Source organism: Equus quagga, unplaced genomic scaffold, assembly GCF_021613505.1.
Source record: "Equus quagga isolate Etosha38 unplaced genomic scaffold, UCLA_HA_Equagga_1.0 153_RagTag, whole genome shotgun sequence".
Lineage (NCBI taxonomy): Eukaryota > Metazoa > Chordata > Mammalia > Perissodactyla > Equidae > Equus > Equus quagga.
This window is the reverse complement of record NW_025796915.1, coordinates 3,493,296-3,511,332: the sequence shown is the minus strand read 5'-3', so window position 1 is coordinate 3,511,332 and position 18,037 is coordinate 3,493,296. Positions and strand designations below refer to the sequence as shown.

At 42.2% G+C, this 18,037-nt stretch overlaps 1 protein-coding gene across 5 annotated transcripts in view; it reads left to right on the top strand.

The window, feature by feature from the left end:
- Positions 1–18,037, top strand: part of LOC124233072 (neogenin) — a 247,290-nt gene that overhangs the window by 223,617 nt on the left and 5,636 nt on the right. For 3 of the 5 annotated variants that reach the window (XM_046650147.1, XM_046650145.1, XM_046650146.1), the window contains exons 21-25: positions 1,518–1,586; positions 5,274–5,421; positions 9,871–10,109; positions 10,696–10,788; positions 14,617–14,775. In XM_046650147.1, coding sequence (XP_046506103.1) covers positions 1,518–1,586; positions 5,274–5,421; positions 9,871–10,109; positions 10,696–10,788; positions 14,617–14,775 — 708 coding nt within the window. The remainder of the gene's footprint in view (positions 1–1,517; positions 1,587–5,273; positions 5,422–9,870; positions 10,110–10,695; positions 10,789–14,616; positions 14,776–18,037) is intronic. The other 2 variants (XM_046650149.1, XM_046650148.1) reach the window with 1 other exon arrangement.

The following is an 18,037-nucleotide window of genomic DNA, read 5'->3' as shown; positions in this document are numbered from 1 at the left end:
ATACCCTTTTGGATACCCAAGAATTTGTTACCTTTGGGAGTTTTGATCTTCTGGAAACAGAAAATATTGTTTTCATCTCTAGATTTATTCTGCTAAATGAACTACATACAGAAACCTTCAGATTCTAATTTGTTTCATTTCCTCCAATTCCAATAATTTATGGAAGTTACTTGACCTAAGCTCTAATGTTTCACAGAAACACATCTAGTTTACGCGTTTGTAATCAAGCTTTATTTGTGGAAATAACCCTCACTTATAAGTGCTTTCTGAAGCTTCATGCTCTCTGCCACTGTAAAGGGGAAGATTATATTTTTCCTTAAAGATTTCTTATGCTTGTAATAATAGTCGTTAATATTTATTGAATATTTGCTATGTGTCAGGCAGCATTCAAAATATTTTGTAGTATTAAATTTCCACTGAATCCTCACAACAATTTCGTGAAGTTGATACCATTATTATCACTGTTTCACAATGAGGAAACTGAGACCCAAACACAATAGTTAAAGAAGTAGCCAAGAGTCAGTTAGCACCTGACAGAGTACATGATACATTCCAGTGCAGACGTCTGTTAAGCACCGTGCCGTCTTAACACCGAGGAGCGCTTTTACTCTGCAGCTCTTTCAGACCTCTTCAAGAGAAGTGCAGTACTGCTTTCTGGCCCCAAACCTTGGATTGAGGAATACCTTTGCTTTATTGAGAAAGGACTCCTTGTATTTGCTTTTACCCCAGCAGCTCTTTCTATAAATGTGAAGAAAAACATTCAAGACCAAGAACATAAATTTCTAAAAACCTGATAATTGTGTTTTCTGAAGTGCTTGTGAGGTGGTCCCAAGTCTGAGGTCGGCCGTCTCACTCACTTTCTTCCGTAATGATGGATTAGGACACAGTGTCTTTTGTGAGCAATGAGAGGGAAGACTTGTGTTTTCATCTGTGCATATTTAGGTGACTGAGCAGGAACTGAGAACCCAATTTGAACCTCCACTTACCTTCCTGCTCCTGCTTAGGGTAACTTTATATTTGGAAAGGTAACTTTATGATTTGAGAAAAGAATCCAAACACTGGTGACACTTGCTAGGCCAGATCAACATAGGCGAGTTTTTTGGAAGAGTCCAGATCTTTAATGCAGAAGCTAACCTAACTGGTCCCCTTGGTTCCTTTTCTCAGAGAAGCTACTTTGGCCATAAATGCTCTGAGCAGTCTTTCAGGAAGTGTTTCCTGTGCTAGAGAAGTGAGTGTGTGCCCACCTTATCAACAGCTAGTGGCAGTCTATTCACATCCCAGATACAGTCGTGGAACAAGAGTGTCAGCCTTTCAGATGCCTCATTGCATAGAAAGCTATACCTTAGTTTGCTCTGCACAAATAGACTGTGTTTTCCCTTGTTGTTTATGTGCTACTTCATTTTCTCATGGACAGAGTGGACTGAAAATATTTTTTGTAGAAAACACTCACTAGCTATGGAGTGGACTTGTCACACCAATGAGCTCAGTCATTACTGACATGATTTCTTCTCCTTCAGCCTCAGGGTCTGCAGGAAAAGGAAGCCGGCTGCCAGACCTAGGATCTGACTACAAACCTCCGATGAGTGGTAAAGCCCTTCCTGTGGCTTTTTTGGCCTATTATGGGTGTGACGCAGTTCTGCTTGAAATCTTGAAATGTCTTTTGTACTCGTGTGTGGTGGATTGTAGTGTGTTACCTGTTCTTTTATTTAATAGTGTTAGCTTTACGCATTCTCTGGCAAATATTTGCTGAATTACTACAAACCCATTCATTATAGGATTCATAAATTTGTTTCCCCACATATCCAACTTAAGATTAATTCTAAACAAGTCTTCCTTTTGCCCACTGCCTCTAGAAAAGAATTAGAATCTTGCTTTCAAAAATAAACCCTCTAGTGGAATTAGCCATCACCCAGAACAAGCTAAAGAAATGCTTCAGAATCATTAATTTCTCGCCACCCTACTTCAGTGTCTTTAGTTTGGGAATTCTGAAAAATTCTTCCCACTCTCCTAGCCATCCTAAGAGGCTGGCACCTTCTCGTTGCTTAAATGATGACGCTGCTTCTCTACAGAACTTCCCCATTTGGAGTTATTCTCACACACAGGATCACACTTGGTCCTCGTAACACCGTGAAGCAGGGGGGCAGATGCCATATTCTCATTTTATACGTTAAGAGACTCAGCAGAGAAGTACTTATGCCTGGATCCATCCACTAATTATCGAAGTTCTAGAACCAAAACCCATGTCTTCTGACTTCTGGTTGTGCCTTTTCTGCTATCACACACAGCCTGAAAGTCACGGGTTCTGTATTAGATGTGAGAATCCAGGATGGCAAAATGGTCACAAAAGGAGTTACTAGAAATGACCCTACTGCCTCCTCACTCCTGCTGGAGAAGAGAAAGGCGTGTCCTCCAGAAGCTCCTAGTCTACATGTGAAGATAAAATGATCTCTTATTCTCCCACTATTTAAATAAAAAGCGATGCTGCCCAGACATCAGTGAAATCAGCCTATTCTTAAGAGAGCCCAGACAAATTTGCATACTTCAAGAGATTTTTAGGCTCTCAGTTCTAGGACTTTGTTTATGGGTTTCCCTTCCTGGGATACATATGTTACATTTATGTGGTGTCCACAGTATAGTATTCAAGGCTGTGAGAAAAGTAACTATTTCTTGGTCTTTTCTTTCATTTATGCATTTATTCATTCATTCACATATTTTTAAAGGTTAAGGTTCTCTGTAACAGGCTCTGGGAACAATAGTGGAGTGAGTCACAAACTACCTGATACAGAAAAGGGAAAGCTTCATAGAAGAGGTTATATCTGACTCAGATTTTAAAGGCTGTATAGAAGGTTGCTAAATGTCAAGGAGGGCGTTGAACATTCCAGGAAGCAATAATAGCATATGCAAAGGCATGGCAATATAAAGGAACCTGCTCTCTCCAAGGGCCACACTCCTAGAGACAGAATAGAGAAGGTAGGTTAGAACCAGCCTACCAAATGCTCAGGTACCAATGCTAAGAAATGTGAGCTTCATCCTGTAAATAACATATGTAAGATGTCTGATACTACTGGTAAACTATGACTTCATTTATTGAGTATCTAATATTATTCTGACAACAATGAAGAATGAGTTGGGGGCTAAAAGTATGAAGTCAGAAAAGAATGGTTAGGAAGCTATTGCCGTAGTCCAGATGAGGCTTAAGAAATGGCCTGTCATAATATCCCTCATAGGAGAGTTGATGCTCCCTTGGGCAGCTCACTCTTACTCTGTCTTAGAAGGGAGCTTTTGGCCAGCTCAGAAGTTAAAGGTCTCAGATACAGTTAAATGAGATGCATCTCTGTTGAATGCAGGGAAGAACTACCACCACCACCTCTGCTTGCCTCCCACACCCCCGCTCCCCAGCCCCTGATTTGCATTGCCTACCCCACCCAGTAGCTCAGCACTGCTATTAATAAGTTCTAGGTAAAGCCCTAATGTGGTCTAATTCAGTTGGCCTCTAGTTCTGTAGCCTTTCCCAAATATAAAAATGTTATTTTATTGGAGGTCAGTGTATACAGTTTAAGTTGTCTGTCTGCTTACCTTTTTCTCAGAAATGAAGGATAAAAATAATTGAACCAAATGTAGAAGAATAAGCTCTTAAGCCCTCCTAAGTCAGCCCGGATATGGCATGTGCTCAGATGTAGCCTCTAAAATCATAGAATCAAAAGTTGGAAGGTCACCTAATCCGGTGCTGTGGAAGGGATTCCCACAATAAGTGTAGTTGGGATTAGATCATAAATTTATAAAGCAGATTGTGTATGAGAATCACTTTAGGAGCTTTTCTGAAAACACAAATTCCCAAGCCATACCTTCATGGTAGGAATTTCATCCAGAACATCCCAGACTGGTGGAATGACTCTTCTTAAGTACTTCCAGTGACTAAACGCTCATGACTTGGCAAAGCAGCCCATCCCTTTATGGTACAGCTCTGATTGTTAGGAAGATGAGAGTAATCAGAAGGAAAGACTTCAGATATCCATGGTGGTTAGATCTGTGTGGTGGGATTTCCCATGTTTTATAATATGAGCCTGCATAACTTTTATAATGAGATGAGAAACAAAGAAATCTATTTCAGAAAATGAAAGAGCAAGACTTAGAATAGAGCTGTATTACAAAAAACCTTGATGGAAAGCTTGGACCTTATCCTATAAGCAGTGGGGAAATAATAGTAGGAAGAAGAAGAAAATCTAAATTTCTTCAAGGTCCTAAATGACCTGACCTCTGCACACCTCTTCAGCCTCATCTCTGTCTTTTTTCTGTTCACTTCCTTCCCTCTCACTTTGCATATGTCTCTTTGCTTAAGCCTCACTGACTGCCTTTCTCTTCCTTGAACATGCCAAGCTCATTCTTGCCTTGGGATCCTTTCACTAGCCGTTCCCTCTCTCTGGAATGTTCTTCCTCCAGGTCTTTGTATGGTGGGATCTTTCTCGTCATTCACATCTCAACTCAGATGCCATCTCCCCAGAGCAGCTTTTTTGAACCACTCAATCTGAAATAGCCAACCCAGCCACTCTGTATCATATCCCCTCATTTTTTTTTTGTAGCACTTACTACTAATTAATTTCATATTTGTTTATTGTCTGCCCCCACCCCAACATTTATATCTTTGTTGCTCACTGTTACGTCCTAGTACTTAGAACAATGCCTGGCACATGGTAACCACGTGGTAAATATTTGTCAAATGAATGCATATCTATAGACCTACTTTTTCCTGAAACTGAATAAGAGAATTAACTCTCTATAGACTATGTATTTATAAAAACAGAGAGACTTCATGTTTCAAGTAATTTTTTGTGATCTCAGACATCTATATGTTGGAAAAAACTTTTGCTTTCTATGAATGTACATTTTTTAAAGCAGTTTTGAAAGTCAAAAAACTGAATGATTTACAAATGATGCTTTGCAAGATGAATTTCTGTGTAACATAAGATGCCAGAGGGGCAGACCCTTTATTTGTTCAAGTATAATGTTGAGTATAATTTGAGAAGCTTTTACTGAACACCAGCTTTGTGCAAGGCACTATGCTGAGAACTGTACATAGGGCAGAAACTCACTCTAGATTTCGTAATCTAGAGGAGACAGCTGTGTTCATGAGACACTTTAATACAAGGCACGGTGTTGAGTGTTATAAAGAAGCTCACGTGAAATATCTCTACTCACGTGAAGGTTCTGTAGGCTGATAGTATGCATTTTTAGAATTCTCTATCACTAACAAATGTACTGTTTTCCCTGTCCAGGCAGTAACAGCCCTCATGGAAGCCCCACCTCTCCTCTAGACAGTAATATGCTACTGGTCATTATCGTCTCGGTTGGCGTCATCACCATTGTGGTGGTCGTGATCATCGCTGTCTTTTGCACCAGGCGCACCACCTCTCACCAGAAAAAGTAAGGAGCCCCAAATACAGCCTGTAGACTTGTGGTATCTATTCTTTTGCTTCTGTGTGACTTCTGTCTTTGGAACTGTACATGGAGTTAAAACATAAAACGCAATGTTTTAAATATTTTTAAAGGCAATGCAAAATGGTTCCTCTTAGAAATGTGTATCAGTCAAAGTCCTGGCAGGATAGAGGTGGCATGCTCAAATGGGGTGAAAGAGAGTTCAATGAAGGGACCATTTACAAAGTCCTGGGTGGGGTTAGGGAAACAAGGTAGGGATTTTCAAGGGCCAGAAAAGTGATAGGCCACTGTCCCCCTTAGGCCTGAAAGGGTAAGAGAGCTGCTTTCAGAGATATGAAGCAGCAGATGAGGGTTTCTGAAAGGGGCTATGTGTGGTGGTAGGAATGTAGCTGTTGCTACCCTCTAGCCAAGCAGGGGAGGGGGCAGGAGAAAAAACACCTTCTATCTCCAGTCTCTCGCCTGTGCCTTCTTTTTTTTTTTTGAGGAAGATTAGCCCTGAGCTAACATCCATGCCCATCTTCCTCTACTTTATACGTGGGACGCCTACCACAGCATGGCTTTTGCCAAGTGGTGCCATGTCCACACCCGGGATCCGAACGGGTGAACCCCCGGGCCGCCAAGCAGCGGAACGTGTGAACTTAACTTCTGCACCACTGGGCCAGCCCCTTGCCTGTGCCTTCTACTGACCAAACCTGACTAGAAGCCAGGCCAGGGTTGCCAAGTAGATATAATTCATTAAACTCAACCTCTCAAGTCATAGAGCCAAGTGGAGAATAGATGTGAAGAGGAAAGTGGACAATGTCTGACCTTGCTGGTAACCTGTTTGGAGTACTGTCTATGACAAACACACAGTGAACCAGATGCACGAGGATTTGTGAACGTTCTTATAAGCTATTTCATGGCACAAATGCCAGCTGAGATGGAAGAAGACCATAAGCCTCTTATTCTAAATCTAGGTTTAAGAATACTTTTAAAGAAGTGCTACCAAGTGTGGAAGTTGAGGTTGGGGCTGGCAGGGGGTGGGTAGGGGGTCGGTGGGAAGAGGTGTTGATTTAATGAATAAGAAACGATCATTTATAGTCAGCATGTCAAATTCACAGAAAGGTCAGATAGCTGCTAGCCCTGAATTCCTCTGGGCTTTTGAGGCTCCTGGCGAATTGTCTAGAGCAGATTGCAAGGTGACTCAGTCATGTAGTGCTTGATAACAGCCCACACTCCTGAACTTGAGGGGATCTTTGACCCTGGATCACATCGAACTCATGTATCTGGCCAGTGAGACAGATACCATAAAAAAGGAGATTCCTGAGTTACCCCAATGGCAAAAATACAGTATGGGTAATAAAACGACTTTGGTTGCAATATCCTAAAAGATCATAAGATGGAGGTATTGCTCCATAAGAGAGAAAGAGAAACTCATGTCTATGTTTGTGATTATCCATCAGACTTGGTCTGCCCAAGGTGAGGATGTATGTATTTGATAACAATAAATTTGTTTTCAGTGTAGAGGACAAGTACAGCTACCCTGTAACTGCTGCTAGTAATGGCCTTATGTCATTTTCTGTAGGATATGTGATGTGTTGCATCTTTCTTTCTTTTCTCAAATAAAATAACTTTCCATAGCTTGCATTGCATCACTTTTCCGAGAGAAGGGGGCCCCTTATAAGCCTCCTGATTCCTGCCTCCTATAGCTCTCCCCATCTGCTTTTGGTTATAGAAAACTGTTTCTCTTAAAAGCCTCAAAGATTACATTTTTTTCCTACTCTAGAGCTTTTCTACAAGCTTCTTTCTGTGACATTTCACATTTATCTATTTTTGTGAACTTGACTTTATGTCTAGTTTTAGAAATCTTGAGATCTTTATTTAAAAGAATCTGAAAAAACAAAATGACAGAACTCCTTAGTGCTTTGGGGGATTTAAAATTCAAAGTAAATAAAAAGTAAAGCACATAGTCTTCAGATTGAGAGGTAGGAGCTGGTAATAGACTCTGAACTCTGTATTTGAAGCTGGAGTTCTAGAGATTTGTGTCGTTTTGTTTAAAAGAATTGTATCAAGTCTTCACAGGGTTTTCCCCTCCTCCTCCCTCAGTGACCTGCTTTCCAAGTGTTCCAGTGACCATTGGAAAATATAGGTGAGCTTTTCAGAGTACTCTTTCCTCTCTAATACCAGGAGTACCTCCCATTTTAGTTGTAGCTGTTTACAGACTCTTACAACCTCCAGGTTGACAGAGCATTTAGAGTCTAGCCCCTCACTGTTTCCCAGTACACTCCTCTACGGCCCTCACTCTCCACAGGTGAGAACTACCGCTGCATACCACCATCAAACCTAGAAACCTTCCTACACTGGGAGTAATCTTTTCTCCTCCTTCCTCCTGTCTGAAACCAGTTCTCCATGTGTCTCCTCTCTTTCTAAGACCTTGTACTTGCTTTTATCCCTCTCCAGCAGAGCTGACCTCTCACTCTCTGTTGGCTCTGTCCCTTCAGCTTTTAAGTGTGCTCAGACTTCTTCCATCTTGAGAGAGAATTATAATGGTAACCCTTCCTCTACTGCAGGATCCTTACCACTGGCTGCTTACAAATCTCTGTCTTTCCCTTCACCACAGAATTCTTGAATACTTGTCTACACTCACTTGTCCATTCCTTCACTACCTGCTCATGCTGCAGTCCTTTCTAATCTGAATTCTGCCCCTACGCTTCATCAGAATTGCTTTTGCTGAGATCACCAATGACCTCCATATTACTAAAACCAAAGGAAACTTTTCAGTCCTCATCTTACTCAGTCTGTCAACAACATTTCACACAGTCAACTACCCTTCCTTCTTGAAACTTTCTCTTCTCTTTTATTCCATGATTGTGTGCTCTTTTTCACTCCTCTCCACCCAGCCATCAAATACAGACACTCCTCAGGGCCTTGACCTAGAGTTATTCTCTTATCCTTCTGTACTCTCCTCAGGTCATATCTACACCCACGGCTTCATTTATGATCTGCATTCCAGCTACTCCCATATTTCTATCACTAGCCAAGGCCTTTCTCTTCTGAGTCGCAGACTTGCACACCTACTTGCCGCTTCTGCATTTCCTCTTGAATGTCTCAGAGGTGCTCTGCGTGTCCACAACAGAATTTATAATCTTTTCTGTCAAAATTGCTTCTAACTCATTATTCCCAGTGTTGGCATATGACTTAAGCCACAACCCATGGCGGTATCCTTTATTTCTCTTGCTTCTTTATTTCTACACCACCCCACATCATTTATTCACCAAGTCTTGTCATTTCTGGCTCCTAAATAACTGTCAAATCTGCCTCTTTTCCTCCATTCACACTGTCCTGGGCCACCATTGATCATAGCTAAGATTATTCCCAGCTGGTCTTCCTGTTCTGTCCCCTACCCCTTAAATCTATTCTTCATACCACAGTTGGTGTGAATTTTTAACTCAAAATTGATCTCCTTACTCTCCTTCTTAAAACCATTTAGTGGTTTCTTGTTACTCATAGAAGGAAGTTCAGACTCTTGGTATGGCTCTGAAAGCCCTTTATGATCTGATCCCTGACTACCTTCCCAGCATCATTTCATTCCATCCTCCCCGTGGTTCACTATGCTCCCACCACCCAGGACTTCTTATAATCTCGCTAATACACCAAGCTGCTGTTACTCTCTGCTTCACGGCTTTCACGTAAGCTGATTTCACCACCTGGAATGCACCTTCTGCCCTGCCCCCCTAGGTCTTAGCTTAAACATCACTTCTTCCTCCATATTTTTTGTGTCCACCTTATGTCCAACTATTAAGAGGCGGCTGTAACGCTTGGCATTTCATTAAGCTCAGACGTAATTCAGTGTCTATCTTCCTCGCTTGACCAGAAGTGCTGAAAGCTCAGCAGTCCTGCACAGGGTCTGACATACAGTAGATACCTAATAAGTGCTTATTGAGTGAGTGAGTGATTTAGTGGAGAAACTAAGGCACAGACAAGTAGATACTGTCATCCCCATTCTTGACTTTACCCAGTTGCTAGTCTTAGTTTGGGTTACCTAAAATGTTTTTCCCTCCCTCCTTATAAGCCACAGACTCTACCTCTACTCCATTGTTAGATTTCTAGTTAATATTGTCCTTTTTCTATTGATTGGAAACTTGTGGAAGAACCTTCTGCTTTAGAGATTATTTGATTTAAAAATGCTGTCTAATTTTTTGATACTCAAAAAAAAGTCACAAGACAATATTTAAATATGCCCTTGTATGTATCTCTAAATATATGTGGACAGATCGGAGATAAATTTACTGTTTGCAAGAGTAAATTGTTTGCCTCTTGTTTTTCTTTTTTGTTTGTTTGTTTTTAGTTTCTGCCTTTGTTTCAAGCGTCTCTCAGAATGGCAGTTTTAATCATTGAACCGTTACCAAATATGTTCAAAAGAGTTACTTTAAAAAATCCCCTTAATTTTGTGCCTAGGAAACGAGCTGCTTGCAAATCAGTGAATGGCTCCCACAAGTACAAAGGGAACTCCAAAGATGTCAAACCCCCAGACCTCTGGATCCATCATGAGAGACTGGAGCTAAAACCCATTGATAAGTCTCCAGACCCAAACCCCATCATGACTGATACTCCAATTCCTCGTAACTCTCAAGATATCACACCGGTTGACAATTCCATGGACAGCAACATCCATCAGAGGCGGAATTCATACAGAGGTGCAGGTTTTTCCCAAATGTTGGGAGATTATTTTCATTTCACTCATTTTCCATTTTATAAGGTTGCCTTAATTTGGTGCTTCCTATACGAGGTTAGGTTTAAAGATGGGTGTGTTATGGGATTTGGTCACCATCTAATGAAGAATAGCTAGCTTGTTATGGGGGAGAGGTTTCTGTACCCAGATGAGACAGCCTTCTAGATCTTCTAGGTCTCCCATCATGCTTCACCAACTTGATACTCAAGCATTTGAGATAACCTAGCCCATGTCTGTGCATTTCATCTCTCCCTTCAGTTGGAGTGCAGGTCTCATTGTGGTGTTCAGAATGTTCTTGGTCTGGATGCTCTTACTTAGAGACACTGCATTGAAATGTGGTAGGCAGCATTGTGCCAACTGCATTGACTCTCAACAGGGACTCCTGTAATACTCTGATGGTCATTTTCCTCTTTATTTCACTTCCTCAGAAACACCTTGCCCCTCTTATGTTGTTTGTGAGTCTTGAATTCCCTAATAGAAATGTTTTACTGCTGAGCCTGCTCAGTGGCCTAGGATGCAAGCTTGTAACCGACTCCATATTTGATGTCTAGGGCATGAATCAGAGGACAGCATGTCTACACTGGCTGGAAGGCGAGGAATGAGACCAAAAATGATGATGCCCTTTGACTCCCAGCCACCCCAGCGTAAGTAAAAGTTTCTCTTTTCCCTAGTGCTGCCTATCTATCCAGTTATGTGGGGAATAATTATGAATGATCTCTTTGACTTCATTTGATCTAACACAAAAGATAATGCACCAAAGCTTTGGTGCCTTGAGGGAGGAAGTATCAAACAGTTGCCGTAATTTGCAATTAATATTATTCTTGAAACTAGCTTCTTTAATTTTAGGGTAAATAAGCTAAAAAGCCAATTTCCCCAGTCTCCCGAGAATATGGAAATAACCAATATCCCTAGAAATGCATGGCATCTCGGGGAGGGGGTGGGGAAGCCTCCCTCCAGGCTGATGCTGAGGACGGGCAGATGTCACGGTGTGCCTTAGGTTTCCTGACACATACTCAGTGTTGATAGGCACCTATGGGATTTCTTTTTAATTAAATAGACTATATTTTAGAGGAGTTTTAGGTGGACAGCATGGAGTTTTGTTTTTGTTTTTGTTTTTTTTTTAAAGATCTATTCTTTTATTCCTTTTCCCCTACATTTTTTTTTTTCCTTTTTCTCCCCAAAGCCCCCCCAGTACATAGTTGTGTATTCTTCGTTGTGGGTTCTTCTAGTTGTGGCATGTGGGACGCTGCCTCAGCGTGGTCTGATGAGCAGTGCCATGTCCGCGCCCAGGATTCGAACTAACGAAACACTGGGCCGCCTGCAGCGGAGCGCGCGAACTTAACCACTCGGCCACGGGGCCAGCCCCTGGACAGCATGGAGTTTTTAAAGCAATATTTTTCAACCTTATTTGACCCATGCCTTACTTTGATAATATTTAATATTTAATAATATTTAAAATTCAAAATAAATTAAATATCATGATTAAAAACCAAAAGGCAATGAGATAAACCAATTCTTTTTTTCAAACTACTGTGTCTTCTCCCCTCTTACTGTTTTCAAGGTAGGAAGCCTTTCGGACTAGCTGGCACAGTGGGGCTTCCAGTTGAGGGTCCTCAGTACCATCCTAGAGTGATAAGAAGCCATACCAATATCAAGTGTAAAAAACTATTTGATCTTGAAGTATTTGCTCTAAGCCGAACAGTAGGCTAGTAAGCCTTAATGGTGTCAGATACCTAGATTCAAATCGTGAATTTGTCAGATCCTGAAAGATCACTTTTCTATTTAACCTAAATGTGTTTTGAATTTTTTATTCATTTCTTAAAAGAGGTCCCATTTCAGAACTCTCAGCCATCTCTCTGTCAACAAGTGACAGAGATTTAAATAATCGCAGATATTCTACACACAGAGAAGTGCATCATGGCACCCTATAGTTGGAAACTGGTGGAAACCCCAAGTGTGTAAATGTCTGCACACACACATGCTGTCATACTCACTCACTGTGCACAAACACATAGGCACTAGATTCTAAAAATCATCTTTAAAAGAGTGAGGACCAATTCATTAATAGGTCATTTCTGCACAAAGTAGTTTTTGGTTAGGGTCAGTGATGAAAAAAGAGGCTGTACTTGGAACCATGCAGGGAAGAACCATGGCTTCCCTCTTATAAGAGGTGCCCTGGGCAGGGTCCCCAGGTTTAAAAACATAAATGTCCGAAAAGAGTAAAGTAATCCATTCCAGTTGCTTTTGATTTATAAGAAGATGGTAGCTTGACTGCTTATTTGTTTTTTTTGTATGACGTTAGTGCTTACCTGAACTGGCTTATTTTTAAAACTTGTAAAATTTGATATCCCTATTCCTAAATTTGTTACTTTTAAATATGTTAAGGAGAAAAGATATGTTGTACCAGTTGATATCATTCCTTTTTTTTCTTTTTTTTTGGTGGTGGGGAAGGAGTATGCATGCATATACAATATTATTTAATTTGTGCCTCAACAGTTGGGTGGGTGAGTAGAATTTCTAATTCAGGAATCTGAACCAGGTGCTTGGATATACTTGTGATCTTCAGGTTTTGAGATATTCTTTTCTCACGTGGGTACAGTCCTTTTTCATGAGTCTGGATTCCCTGAAGCTTCTATCCACCATCCACCTTCCCTGGCCTTAAATGGCTGAGCAGTCCCAGGAAGGGCATGCTGATGTCGGGAGGAGGTTCAGTCCAGGGCCTTGCACAGCAGCATCAGGTTCTGATTCAGCTAACAGCTAACGATCGCCAGCTGTATTCTAGGCAGGCGCTTTCACATTGTTTTTATTAGGTACTAAATTTTCAAAAACTGGAAATATCTTTTAAAAGAGAAAGTCAATTTTGGTTCTCTTTTGTGAGAGTCCTCTATACCTAGAATGCTTTTTTCCTAGGTAAAAATCAGGAGGTTATTCCCCTCACCCTAGCCTCAATTCTGGAAGACACTGATTCTGAAGCACCCCGCTTCTGAAAACCACTGTCTTCCCCTCGAGGAGAGGCTGTCTCCACTCTGCCCTGAGAACCCTCCTCAGCCGGCTTCTTCAAGTTGGCTTTTACTCCAAAGGACCACCAGAGCCTTTTGGTCCCTGAGAGCAGGGAGAGCCACTGTCTGGTTCCTCAGGCCTGAGGAGGGTGGGCAGCGGTGCTCTGGGGTCCCTGGTTGGTTGTGCTGCCTGCTTGTTTTCTCGTAGCCAGGACAGGAGATAGCTGGAGAGTAAAGGCATCTGTTTTATTCACTGGGATTTTTCTTCACCAAAGTAATGGTGAGTGGCCCCACAAAAACCTAGGGAGATCCTTGGTGACAAAAGACGTTTTAATACGTTCCAAAGGCTAATTAAGTTTTATCACAAAGTTCATGAAGCCATTGCTTAAAGAAAAAAATCCCCTGGATTCCTAGTCAACATCGTCTATTTGTGGAGTTTAAAGCTGGTTATCTTGATCTTAAGCATTCTGTTTCTACAACTATTCTAAGGGAGTACCTAAGAAAAGTTTATTCCCAAACTGGGCTTCTGATTTTGTTTGTTTCCATCTCTGGGGTTGATAATGAAGCCTCATTAAAGAAGTACTTTGTCTTCGTATAGAAATCTGTATATGAAATATCTGTGTGGAAAGTTGGATTCATTGGCTAAATGCAGCAAATTGAATTCCTTAGCCAGTGTGGGAAGCAAAAAGGCAATTAGGAAAGATCCATTTATATTTTAAAATGTGAATGGATGTGGCTGGGCTCCCAGACTGGAAGTAGTAAGAGATGCTGCCATGGGCCTGTGTCACATGCATTTAGTACTGGTTTGGACCATAAGAGTTCAATTTCCTTTGCATTCCTTTTAAGATATGAAGACTGATTAAACAGCGAATCGTTCATTCAGCCTCAATACCTACTGCATGCCTCATTCAACAAGTAAAAAAAGGCAGAATGAATTAGGAATATATTCGAAGGAGAAGGGACTTCTATCTTTTCAGCAGGAGAAAAAATAATAGAAACCTAAACCATCATTTGTTTGCTTATGGATTTATGTTTTGTTACATATTCAAATAGATAGTTTTAATAACTCATGTAATCCATGTTTGTTGTAGAAGAATTTGAAAATACAGATAAACCAAAAGGAAAATTTTTTTAAATCCTGACTACTCTTCTCCACAAAATATCACTGTTAACTTTTTGATATATATTCCTCAGACTTTTTTTTTCTGTGTGTGTGTGTGTGTGGGTATATATATATATATACATACACATACACATATATATATACATGCATGGGTAGGCATTTGTTGATTTTTTAAAACAAAAGTAAAATCCATGGCTAGCTGTCCAAATCCAGCCAGCTGCCACCAAAAAGCCAAGGGAGTGGTGGTACTGTATGGGAGGGGGAGGGGGGATAGCTTTGCACTTGAACTGTGGTTTGTGTGTGTCTGTGCAAGCATGTTAAGCATTTTTCTGTCTTGTGTTCATTCACAGCTGTGATTAGTGCCCATCCCATCCATTCCCTCGATAACCCTCACCATCATTTCCACTCCAGCAGCCTCGCTTCTCCAGCTCGCAGTCATCTCTACCACCCGGGCAGCCCATGGCCCATTGGCACATCCATGTCCCTTTCAGACAGGGCCAATTCCACAGGTGAGAGATGAGGATCGAGCCCCAGATGGAAAGCATTCTTAAAGAGTTGGCAAGCTGAAATGGGGAAGGACTTGCCCTGCTTAGAAGGATTTGGAATTTTTCTCAGTGTTGTTATTTATCATAACATTTCTGTTACTGACTCAAATTTGTTTCTGTAAAATTTACCCCATTTTTCTCCCAAAGTTTGAAGTGCTCAGTGTAAGGTGACCTTTTAGTAAAACCACAGTAGTTCTAATCACATAACCACATCTTGTTCCATCAACTTACATCTTAATTCAGTCATATTTTCACTTTGTTTATTTTTTTAATCCTCCAATTTGAAAGGAAAACACATTCTGGGGGATTTTCAGACCCTAGAGGTAGCCTTTGCCCTACAGTCACACTAATGTTGGGCAGCCATAAGGTACTTCTTATGCTGGTCTCACATACATGCTTCTGCCATGGACCAAAGTAAAAACAACATCCAGAGGCAGCAGGGCCAGTGGCCATGTTGAGTTTGTACATGTTGTAAACCTCAGGTTGTCTAGTGGATTGTTGAAATTAAAAAGGGCCGCACAGGCATAGATCATCTCTAAAAAAGAGCTAGGAAATCAGCCTAACAATCTGTATTGTATTTAAAGAAATACATTGCCAGATAAACATATCCCTATTTGGAAATCTTAAGAAACAACATTATCAAAACAGTTTTAAGGAGGAAATAGTGAAGGTGAGGGAACAGTAAATGGAACAAAATACTATTATTCCTCATTAATTGAAAATTAATTACCATCCTCTCGGTTTTAAGGTGCAAATCTAATAAGTTCTCATATATTCTACATACTCTTTTTCCATCATTTGAAACCTGTCTGTTAATAGTTATGATTTTACTAGTAGAACTAAGTTTTGGTGATTCTGGGAAGTAAGGGAATTTCAAGTGAATTCCATTTTAAAAGAACCTCAGAACTTGATGCTAGAAGTTTGGGTTGCCAGTAATATCCCCTTCTCCTTTAAGTTTTGATCAATTGTAAACATACCTAAAACATCAAATGACGATCAAAGCTGTATTAAGGGATGCCTGGTAACTCCCAAAGTTGTTTACTCCCAAACCTTTATTTGGTTTGGAGAATGCTGCTTGAACTCATGTCTAAAATTGGGCTTCCTACCATCTCCCTCCAAATCCAGGCTGAGGGTCCTGCCTTTAGGGAAAGACTGTCTCCAGAAGGCTATGTGGAGCACCAGTGTACCTCACAAACAGTCTCACATAGAACAGGGACGAGAAAGCAGCTGTCCAGACCTGCTTGCAGAAAGCAGTTTTTGTGTCCTGCCCCTGTTTCTCCCCCCTCCTTTTTTTTTTTAAAGATTGGCACCTGAGCTAACATCTGTTACCAATCTTTTTTTTTTTCTTCTCCCCAAAGCCCCCCAGTACATAGTTGTATATTTTAGTTGTGAGTGCCTCTGGTTGTGCTATGTGGGATGCCGCCACAGCATGGCCTGATGAGCGGTGCCATGTCTGCCCCCAGGATCCAAACTGGCAAAACCCCACACCGCCAAAGCGAAGTGCGCAAACTTAACCACTCGGCCGCAGGGCTGACCCCGTGTTTCTCCATTTTTAGGGCAGAAGAATCTCCCCCACTAGGATGCGGGCCTGCCTGAGTGCGTGGCAGGCTCTTCCCAATCAGATCAGCCGCCTTCCCCTTCCTCCTGGGCTAGCAGGCATCTGAGAGTTGACAAGAAGCATGGCAGCTCCCACCCAGCCTTCATCCACATGGTCTGGTGTTGGTGAAAGTTCCCTTATGTATGGACTAGGCAGAAAGTGGAGCAAGGGAAAAGTAACGATTTGCATTACTGAAGGGTTCCTTGCTTTAATGACCAGAGCGATAGAAGAAGGTAAAACCTAGTGATAGAGTCACTGAAGATGGATTTGAAATGTAGAGCAAGTATCTAGAATTGATCAAAGTCGTCTTACTATTATATTTCCTGTGTTTCTTGAGCTCAGGGTTGCCACAAGCCCTGTCCAAGTGGGCTAGGCATGGCAGTCCTTTCTCTAAGAGCATTTACTGTGTCTCCACCACTTGATGTAGGAAGAGCACTTCCACTTGTCCAAGCCCCTTGGCCAATGTGAACTTAGTGTGTCTTAACTCCAAGAGGTAAATCAGTCAGGAAGGAGGCCCCTCAACTAAAGTAGGAATTTTAGTTACAGCATTGTTTTCCTTGTGGGCCAGTTATGTTGCACAATTTCAGGGCACACCCTTCACAGAAAACAAGGTGTGCCTGGTGCCCCCTGGAGTTGTACAGGGTGGCCCTAGTCCGTGCCAGCAGGCCAGAGTTCTTACTCATGTAGGCAACTCTGTTTTCCTTTTTCACATTTCTTTGGCCCTCGGAAGCTTATACATCAGATTAAGGCAATTGAGGTAGCCCAGGAGGCCTGTGTGCCTGGAGCTGACCTACTGTGTGCCAGTGCAGGCTAATGTGGTCCAGGCTAGAGCCTGCTTTCTCTCCCCTACTCCCTGCTGCCCTCCATAACCAGCTTTCACCTGGCCAGGGTCACTCAGAATGGGACCAGCAGCTCCCCAGCTGTGGTGACGGCAGGCTTGAGGAAGTGTAAGAAGTGAGGCCCTCAGTGCACCCCTTGAGAGGGTGAGAAGTGAGCTAGGTCTGGTTGGGTTATCACAGCCAGGCTTTTGACACTTGGCAGGGTGGGTGAATCCCTCATCCCTGGGACCCAAGACCTTTAAGCCCAGAGGTAGCACTCATGACCGGCATGGCCTATCTCCTGAGAGCCCAAGGGAGCAGATTTATTCCTACCTCAGCAACAAAGTCAGGGAAATAGGTTGGATTTCTGCAGGTTGCTCATGTATCACTACTTAAAAGGGCTTATTTTCCTTTTTAAGGTTGAGGCCTCTAGGAGTCAGGGGAGGCCCTCCTTCAGGCTACCTGGGGCAGCCTGTTGCCCTGAGCTGGTGTCCCATAGGCCCCTTCTCAGGGTGGGGATAGTGGTCTGCACCAGCTTACACTGTTGGAAAAGTCTTCCTCATGTGGTCTCCCTGGTCCTTGGTGCTGCTTCTGCCCCTGCAGGGTCTGGGGTGGGTGGTATGGGCGTGGAAGGGCGGTCTAGAGTGTGGTGGTTCGGAACATGGGCTTAGGAGTCAAGGGCAGGGATTCAGGTTCCTGCTGTACTCTTTCTGAGTCCTGGGCCAGTGCTTAACCTCCCAGTGTCTCCAAGTGACCTTGAGGACTGAGAGGGCTGATGAAGGCAGAGCACTTAGCACAGGGCTGCTCAGGG